The sequence below is a fragment of the Odontesthes bonariensis genome, chromosome 21, assembly GCF_027942865.1.
Source record: "Odontesthes bonariensis isolate fOdoBon6 chromosome 21, fOdoBon6.hap1, whole genome shotgun sequence".
Taxonomy (NCBI): Eukaryota; Metazoa; Chordata; class Actinopteri; order Atheriniformes; family Atherinopsidae; genus Odontesthes; species Odontesthes bonariensis.
In genome coordinates this window covers 18,099,299-18,109,171 of record NC_134526.1, presented here as the reverse complement: position 1 = coordinate 18,109,171, position 9,873 = coordinate 18,099,299, and the positions used below count along the sequence as shown (strand labels likewise).

The following is a 9,873-nucleotide window of genomic DNA, read 5'->3' as shown; positions in this document are numbered from 1 at the left end:
TGTGCAACCACTCAACACGTGAGGAACTAGATGTCAGAGTGAAACATTTGTTGCATCTTGCTCACAAGATTGCTTTACGTATGCTGATTGTAACTAAGCTGTGGAATAAAAAGAACTACACGGGGGAAAGTCGGATGGAGTCGTTTGAGCACGGGTGAAGGAGTAAGTTCTGTCACTCCGTCAGGCTCCCCTTGCAAGTAAAAATACAATCTTGTGTGTGTGTGTTTTGTTGATCACTGGGGTTGTCTTGAGTGAACTTTTAGACCCAACAGAACCTTTGAAGGAAATAACTGCTCATCCACTGTAACATGTTGCCCTGGACTGTAGGACGACACACAATTCTGAAGGCAAGGCAAGGCGTCTTTATTTATATAGCGCATTTCATACCACAGGCAACTCAATGCTGCCAAACAAACCGCTGCCAGATGTCTGAAATTGCTGCAAATTTATCTGAAGACTTGTTTGAAGCCTTTTATATGCTTCCCCTTTACTTTCCCTTTCGTTATTACAGTTCTTTACAAAGACTTATAAGAAACTCACATTTACTATCAGCATGCTACAAGTGGCAACAGAAAGTATCTTAAAGTATTGGTGAAATAAATACTGTATTGTCTATGCCCGGTTCTCTCCCCGTTATATGGATATAGGCGGATCTCGAGTGATCTAAATATCATCCGAAGGACGCCGACTTTCACTAAACTGTTGAACGTATTTTATGAAATGAGTTAAGGTTTAAAAACCGAACTTCTTTTTTAATGACCTACGTAGTTCCAAAATCATTCCGTTATTGAAAACAACAAAACGATACATATACATTGTGATCAGTCTGATCAGTCTGTCGTGGCCAATGTAATGGTCTTCACTGCTGGGGGAGCATCATCGGACTGACTCAGTGACGCAAACAGACTGAACAAAGTGATCAGGGCTCACCTTAATTATTTAATATCCATACATACATTGTCCATTTGCACGTTATTTCACATGATTTTGTAGATTATTCTTTTATGTAAATACTTATTTCTCGATACATTATGCATATAGTTTTTTTGTTTCAAAATGCCACAACATTTTCTTCTCTTATTCTTCTGTTGTACTGTGCTCTATACTTGTAGCTGTAACACACGTTTCCACGCCTGGGATCAGTAAAGTATGTCTGATCTAATCTCGTTTTACATCAAACATGCGGATAGTAAGATAATAAGAGATTTTCTTACATACATACATATATCTCTATATATATGTATATATACTGTATATTTAAAAGGAATATAGTAAAAATCTATAGATTACCTGCAAGATGAAATTATTTTTCTTTTTGAGTTAACATCCATCTATCTATCCATCTAGTAAACATCTCTGATAGGTTTTAAGAATAACACAAGCAATAGGTTTAAAAATTTTTATCAAAATGAAACATAATGTTGGACATAACATTGTTCAGTGAAACGATACCATACTTTCTACATTGAGTGGAGGCAATATAAGTAAGCATTGACGAATTAAGTACTTTCTTAGCTTGTTCTGATCCAGTAACATTAAACTTTCCCTCCATATTTTAAAAGAAAAGAAAAAGAGAGTGAGTAATTAGCTCGAAACACAGTTGTGTAGGCAGGTGATACATACAGGTGATATATCATTGCTCAGCTCACTTTATCTGCTTCATAGAGGCCTTATTAAACATGTGTCCTCAATTAAAAAGAAGAAATAAGACTGAAAAAATCCATAAACCAACAGAAATAATCAGAATGCGATGCAAAAATGTATGATAAACATAAGGAAAAAGGAACAACAGTTCATCCTATTGCTTATTGTAACTCCTCAATATATGTCTGATTTCAAATGTTAACAGACACAACGTGATCAGTCAAGAGTGACAAATTAATTTGTTTGTTGTAAGGAAAGTAAGGCCACAACTACATGTAAGTACTGAGTTTTCTGTCCCATTCAGGGTAAGCATAGATTCACATCCGCTTGAATATGCTGATGACCCTGTGGCACGATGGACAGCGGTGCTCCACATCTTTACAGGAATCAATGCAGAACGGGAAGAAACAGCAAAGCCAACACCTGCAAGTAGAAACAGGAAGGGCTTGTGAGCTTTCCCTTTTGTACAGTTGTGACATTGAATCTTTTGTAACTTTCTTCAGCAGCTTCAGATAAGTTTGACTACTTTCTCTATATGATATCCTCAACGTATCAAACATGCATTAGGTTTTTTACCCAAATAGGGCGAGACCGCCAAAAATAGCCCAGGTCAACAGGCCCGATATGTGCTCTGTGTTGGTGACCACAGACTGCTGGCAGAAGGGACATACAGTTCGTACCGGGGTGTCTTGCTGTATAGGTCCTACTATGCAAGTACCTGAGGATGAGAAAACACACAATACAAAACATTGTTGAACATAACTGATTTGTCTCCAAAATCACTTCTACATTGACTGCAGTTTCCCCTCCAAGGACCCATTTCTCACTGCCTTATTTAAGTATTTAATTACTGATGTTTTCATATAGTTAACAGTCATGTCCACTCTAGAATGGACTGGTCATGCTGTATACTATTGTTCGGATAAATACTGACGTCTTCTGGATGCACAAAGAATTGTTCGGTCTTAATCTATGTCGGCAAGAAAATGATTCGGGTAAAATTAAAGATATTAAATGTACTAAAACACTTCAGCTAGTGACTATGCACTGTGTGGGGAAAAATGCAAGATTTTGTGCAAGCAATGTCCTTTACTGTAGGCTCAAAATTTAAGGCTGTTGTTATGAGATTTTGGCACAAAATAAATGTCACCAGGGGAGGTTGCAAGTGTTAAGCAGTTAACAGTTATGTAGGGAGGGCCTGAATTTTTGTTCTATTAGTGTCTTTCTTTTGCCTTTCTATAATTCCTGTCAAGTAATTAAAATGACTGAACCAAGCTCAGAGGGTTTTAAAAGTTGTATGATAAATAATTAATAGTGATATAGTTAGTAAGGCTATGGTTGATGGTCACAATGAAAACATGAGCAAATAACACACATTTTTCATGTGTTTAAGTAAAAAATGTACCTGTGATAGAAATCTTTGTCTATTACAGAGGGCAATACTTAAGATGCGGTTGTGCACACCACAAACACTGAACAATAGCTTTTTGTCAAGCAGAGACAGACTACACACAGGGCTATTCTTCCGAGGAGTTCGATAAGAGACCAAGGATTTCAAGCACCCAACCACTGCTTTGGTCGCACTTCACAAACTGGAAACATACTGCCTCTAAACGAATGAGCGCTCACTGACATGTGCATTGTGTGAATTCAACTTTAACATGTGCATGCATTTGTTCTGAGACATGCTCGATGCATGTGGTTTCCCATACTGCAGTATTTTCCTGGTCCAGGCCACCTCACCTGTTGAGACGGTTGCTGCTTGGGTAATAACAACACCTGGCGGATAAAAGACAAAAAAAAACATAACTGCACTTTAGTACTGTACTTTAGTGTGCTTCTTCTTCTTTTTAAGTTGGACTTTAAATGGGATGTATATTGTATTTTCACAATTACAATGCTTGTACACAGCCTATAAAAGCATGGCCTTTGATTTCTGTGGTGCCTTAAGGAACATCGGAACATTTTATATGTTAAGTCACAGAAAATAAAAGATTTGAAATAGTAAAAACGTAAGCAGTGTCACAGACCTCCCTGGTATCCAGCAGGATGAGGTGCAGGGGGGTATCCTGGCTGAGGGTACATCCCTGGCTGAGGCATGGGTGGGCCAGGGTAGGATGGGCCAGGGTAGGATGGGCCAGGGCAGGATGGGCCAGGGTAGGATGGGCCAGGGTAGGATGGGCCAGGGTAGGATGGGCCAGGGTAGGATGGGCCAGGGTAGGATGGGTCATGGTAGGGTGGGCCAGGGTAGGGTGGGCCAGGGTAGGGTGGAGCTGACTCCTGTGGAGGGCATCCTTTTTCCATCTTCAGAAGTCCTGCCTGAATAAGAAAAATGTTTTATATGTTAATATAAGATGATCAACTTGCCTTAGCCCCCCCGACTGGCTTTACATTTTGTAATCTATTGTACAGAACTGAAACAATCGGATTGTTAATCATTTCATTTTTGTATTGCTGGTAAATGAAAAACTAATTATCTCTGAAAACTTCTGCTATTTCAATAAGTGGAAGAGGAAGTGCAAGTGCATTCTTTAATGAATGCAGACTAGAACCTGATTCATTTAAAAAGCTGATGTGTTATTTTACGTTTGGTCTACTAAGAGGTGCGTGCAGAGGAAATGCAGAATTCATAAACAGAAGGAAGAAGTTACAAACTGTACAATGCAGCTTTATTAAAGTGGTGGAACAAATGATTTCTACCATATCCTATTTTCAATCTACCCATCAGTAACATATACATAATGCCAATAGCAATCAAACTGAGTCAGTCTTTAGTTGCCAATAGTGAGAGGACAACAGTCCATCACAACAGAAATCGTCTCACTGACAGGCAACAGCTCTAACCACTACAACATCCTGCTGCTCCAACACAGGCAACATATATAAAGCGACTTTGTTGTTTCAGTAACTGTGTTCTTTTGATGTAAACGAAAAGAACGCAATGATTAGCAAATCTCGTGAACCGACATCTTATTCACAACAAAACAAAGAAAAAGGCACAAAATTTGAAAATGTGATATTCCACTGTTTCTTTTTAAGTATTTTTTGGGGCTTTTTATGCCTTTAATGATAGGACAGTGTGAGAGAGACAGGAAGCAGGGGAAGACACGCAGCAAAGGGCCACCCGGTGCGGGAGTCGAACCGGGGCCCGCTGCATCAAGGACTAAGCTTCTGTACATGGGGCAGCTGCTTAACCAACTACGCCACCGACCACCCCTGATATTCTACTGTTTCATTAAAAAACAAATTGCTCATCAGCTTGAATCTCATGGCAGCAACTTATCTAAAAAAGTTTGGGACAGTTGCATGTTTATTTTGACAACAGTTTGCAAATGTGTGGGAGACCAGTGGCTGGACCTTTGGGAGAGGAATGCTGTCCAATTCTTGCCCAATATAGGTTTCTATCTGCTCAACATTCCTGGGTCTTCTTTGAGGTATGTTATTTTCATGATGCACTAAATGCTCTCAATTGGTCAAAGGTCTGGACCGCAGGCTGTCTGCAAGGCCCTGCTTAAAAAGATATCGTCTCGATGGGAGCACACGTTGCTCTAAGACCTGAATACACATTTTGGCAGAGATGATGTGTAAGCTTCTTGTTCCAAAGGCACAAATACATCCTCATAATTTTTAAGATTCAGGCTTTTGAATGATTGCTGGTGACAAGCCAAACTGGTCCCTCTTCTCTTTAGTCCAGGGGATGCTGTGTCCATATTTACAAAAAGAGCAAAATATTTTGATCTGCCATTTTCTTTTAAAACAGCTGCCTGCAACAGCTGAAAACAACATCACGATCAAATCAGCTAAATAACTGGCCAAAATTCATTATACTATTCCACCTAATCAAAGAACTGCCAATGCAAGGAAAATGTTCTGTTGATAATATTTGTCGCATTCCTTTTGAATACACTACCAATGTAAAATTGCAAATCATTAATAAACTAAAGAGACCAATACTGTGCTGAAAAAAAAATACTCCTCTAAACACCCACAGACAATCACCAGTATACACTTCTTATGAACATAAATATCATCATAGTATGGAGTTTTTAAGGGTTTTGTCGAGCTGTTTGAACTCCAGGGGTTTTGAGTTATTGTTCACGTTATATATTGTTGAATGTCCCTCGGCAAGTTGCACCTTGACCAGACATTTCAACAGGCTTCTGGTAGAATTTCTGGTTGGGTATCTGACTTGCATTCATGTCAGAATTGGTTAAACATTTTGGCTTTCTTTCATGGATCTGACTCTCTAACCCGCTCCACTGGATGCAAAACAATCTCACAGCATGATACTACCACTTCTAAACTGTTGGTATAATGTTTTCGGATGCCTCACTTATGCCTCCAAACATTCCTCGGGTCACTGTGGCCATACAACCCAATCTTTGCATCATTTGACCAAGAAAAACTTCTTCTAGAAGGATATTGTCTTTGTCCACATTGTCAGCTGTAGACTTCAGTAAAGCTTGAAGGTTTCCATGTTTCTTTCGTGTTGGAAAGCAGTCTATGCCCAAGATGATGTAAAACTCACTTAGCGAGTAGACTGTGACACTATTGTTCCTGCTAATTCCAGTGTATGGCAGGCCTGTGCTTTAATTGGTCCTGCATTATTCTCGACCATCCACACCAAATTCCTGCAATCAGTTCAGATCTTCTTCCAGACTTTGTGAAGTGGCCACACTTCTGATTAGCTTGTAGTTATGTAAGATCTGGTATTAAGATATGGAGATTAAACTTTCACCAAAAGTAGACATTTTTAAATCCAGGTTAAAATTTGATTTGATTTTGATTTACAAGTTGTTTAGAAATAGCTCCAAGAGAAATTCTTGCATTGCCTAAGATCTTCTTTCTCAGAATCCACCAAACTCCTTTGACTTTCACAATTAAAACTGGGTGCTGATCACTCTACATCGCATACCGTGTCAAGGAAATGGTTTGTATATTGTATATTTAGTATACTTATTATAGTGCACTGTGTATTTTATCATCCAGAGGTACAGGTAAATGTGCATAGTGTGAAACTGAGTTTTACTCTTGCTCGAAGCTTTTTTCTTCCTGTTTAATCAAATGTTGGCAATGGAACCTCATTTTTGTAAGGAACATTTTGATAACAGATTTTTCAAAAACACAGTCATTTACAGCTGAAACTTACTGGAAGAGGAAGCTTAAGAATATATCAAATAAAAAGCCCCTTGAGGCAGTTTACTAAAATAATCAGGAAGCAAAATACTCTATAAGTAATGTGCTTTGTGCGAGAGTCTAGGTGGAGCAGACCTCCTGTGGAGGAGAACTTTACTCAGCGTTCTTTTTCTTTCTTGTTTACAGTGCATTATAGTCAGTCTCGCTCATTGTAAAAAGTCCTCTCAGTCCACACCAGCCTTGATGTGTGTTACTGAAAACCCTTCCTAAATCAATTAAAGAAACATAATCCACACACACTGAGGATTTCAAAAACACAAAAAGGTTAAGGAAGTCCGAGCTCAGCCAAAGTGAAAGAGAGATCAACTTACTTGTGACTTTCCATCAACAACAGCAACAAAATTGAGTAAAACTGAGCCTTCTTCAGCTTCCTGGTCCTGAGCGTTGAGTAAACACAGTAAATAAAAAAATAGAAGGGACAGTCCCAGCCTTGATGAAACACAGCTGCCACAGAGGGTTGTAAGTTTAAAAGAGGAAGCGCTCTCTGGCATTTCTTTTTTTTTTTGCTGGTAGAACTGATTGTGTTACTGAAATTACCGTGGTTCATAACTTCTTTTCTCCTCCCATTTTTCCATGTGACTGCGTGAGTCAGAAGGAAATGACCAATGCTTACACCAGAAAAAAACTTTCTGAAAGCAAGAAAGCAGCTATATAATGTATGAAGACACAACTAAACAGACAAAGAGGGAGAGTGCGTGTTCCGATCCCGTGAAAAAAAGTTCTTTGTTGACCATTTATCTTTCAGCTCTCAGTCTCAGTTTGAGTCTGTACAGAAGACACATGTACAACAATATAAACAACTACGAAAATATTCCAATTTAAAGTTTTTCCTTTTGCATGAGAATATTAACCGAGCTGAAATCACCTTGTTGTGTTTCTTGTCACCTCACACCTCAACTTCCTGTGGTTTCGGCTAGAGCTAACAGATGTGAGATGGGCCCGTTAAGTTTCACTTCTTCCAGTTTATTGAGAAATATGCGACTAAAAAAAAGAAAAGAAGCTCTGTGCATGCAGCTGAAAAGGTAATGTAACATGGTAACAATGTTTCAATCATATAGAGTACCTTCCTCGCTGCCTTGAAGCTTTCTTTTTTTTAAATATAATCCCATGTTGCAAGTCTAAAGAGAAGTGAGTTTCTTCAGCATATTCACAGCCTTGCTAAACCAAATGAATCAGGTAATGAGAACATGGTCTCTGTATTTAAATGGAAATATTTCACAGGAACATGCAAGTGTTGGATGATCAACCTTTTCTCCTTCTCTCCAGAGCTCATTTGATCTCAGGAGTAACTGGATATGCCTGTACCTACTTTTTGAAACATTCACCAATCTTACTCAACTATAAATATTTGATCCAAACATTCTTTCCTACACTTTATGTGAGTGTGAATGACTCTCCTCTGAACACATGACCCCGATATATTACAGCCTGACAACATCCATGACAGGTGGATTATACTGAGTGATCACAGAACTATCACAAGTAGATAACCCTGCACGTCTGGACATCTGGGCCCAGTTGTTCAAAAAATTTAATCTGGATCAAAATTATCCGGATTTGGAAATCCCATGTTTTGCTATCCAGGATCACCTGATCCAGATTACTTTTATGCCCGTTTTTTAAAGAAACTTTTGATCACTGTGATCCGATCCAAATACCGAATTTCAGAATGACCAAATCTTGGTTAGCAGAAGTTTAAAACAGACTCAATAGTGTAGCCTACTGGCTTAGCAAAGAACAACAGGTACACCTAAAATACAGGTGGCCACAAACAGCCATTGTTTGTTTTAATGTGAAGAAACAGAACAATTATAATAAACTGAAACATTTACATTGCTTATTTTCTTATGATAAGTAAACAAAAAAACAGCACTGTCCAATATTCAAAAAAATATTAGGATTGTTTACAGGACAGAGACCAGCTCTTTCCATCTCTGCCTTTAGGAGTTGTATCTCCATTTTAAGTTTGGTCTGCTGGAGTTGGGTTAGCAAGAGTTTCTCTTTTGCCAGTTGAATCTGCATTTCCGCTCTTTCCGTTTCCCGTTGCAGAAGCAGCTCATAGGTGTCACCATCTTGGCCCGAGGAACGTTTACGTTTTCTCTTACCAACTCTAGATACAACTGGCTCCATGCTCACTTGGGATCCATCCATCTCCTCCTCCTGAATCACTGGAGTCAGGTCCAGGGCAAATTCCTCTGCAGGAAGATTCAGCTCACATTCTCTAGCCTCTGAAATTGTGGCCTCTCCATTCCCTTCTACACCTTCAATTCCATGAAGAGCCTCTGAATTTTCACCTCCAATGATATCGAGGACCATGTTGGTGTAATCACCCCTTTTATATGGCTTGTTACCTGTGCTAGGGTTTTTTGCCTCGCTGAGGTCCTTTGTTGCCTTGGCCCGCAGGTTTTTCCAGCGCAGTGTAACTTGTTTTGTGGTCCTCTTTTGGCCAGACCCCATGGCATTAATCCGGTTGGTGATGTCTTTCCAAATGCTCTCTTTACCTTTCTTGGTGACTTCCCCACCCTTTGCTGAGCTGAAACCACTTACAATAGTGGCAAAATTGGCCTGAACACCCTCCAGCAGTGCATACGTTTCTGCCACAGTGAAATTAGGCCCTTTTGACTCCATGATTTCTCCTTGGTGTAGCCAACACTGATCTGATAAGCCTTGACCATTATTGCTTTGGCCTGTGATCAGTTAGGCATGCAGCAATCAGCTCGTTGGTGGTTAACTGGATCGACCACTTAAACACATCATGTTTTGCACACATTTCTCTTAACCTACAGAGGCATCCACATGGCGGGTATTGTTCATCGTTACCATAGGAGAAGGCACCATGCTAGGGTGTATGCTGAACGTGCCAAACCACTTAAGCAATACACGTCAGAAGAACTATATGCACGGTTTCGCTTTGGGAGAGATGACATTAAGTACATTGCAGATCTGGTCAGACCAACACTACAACACAAAACCCAAAGGAGTCATGCTTTGTCTGTGGAGGAACAGTGCTTAATTGCGTTGCGCTTTTATGCA

The 9,873-nt window shown here is 39.5% G+C and overlaps 1 protein-coding gene across 1 annotated transcript; it reads right to left on the bottom strand.

Moving 5' to 3' along the window:
* Positions 1 to 1,385: 1,385 nt before the first annotated feature.
* LOC142371119 (uncharacterized) lies at positions 1,386 to 7,394 on the bottom strand. The gene is made up of 5 exons (XM_075453726.1): positions 7,152 to 7,394; positions 3,675 to 3,963; positions 3,388 to 3,423; positions 2,221 to 2,362; positions 1,386 to 2,067 (listed from the first exon to the last, which is right to left on the bottom strand). The coding sequence occupies exons 1-5, from the start codon at positions 7,329 to 7,331 to the stop codon at positions 1,962 to 1,964; spliced, it is 753 nt and encodes a 250-aa protein (XP_075309841.1). The 5' UTR covers positions 7,332 to 7,394; the 3' UTR covers positions 1,386 to 1,961.
* Between the last annotated feature and the right edge of the window lie 2,479 nt (positions 7,395 to 9,873).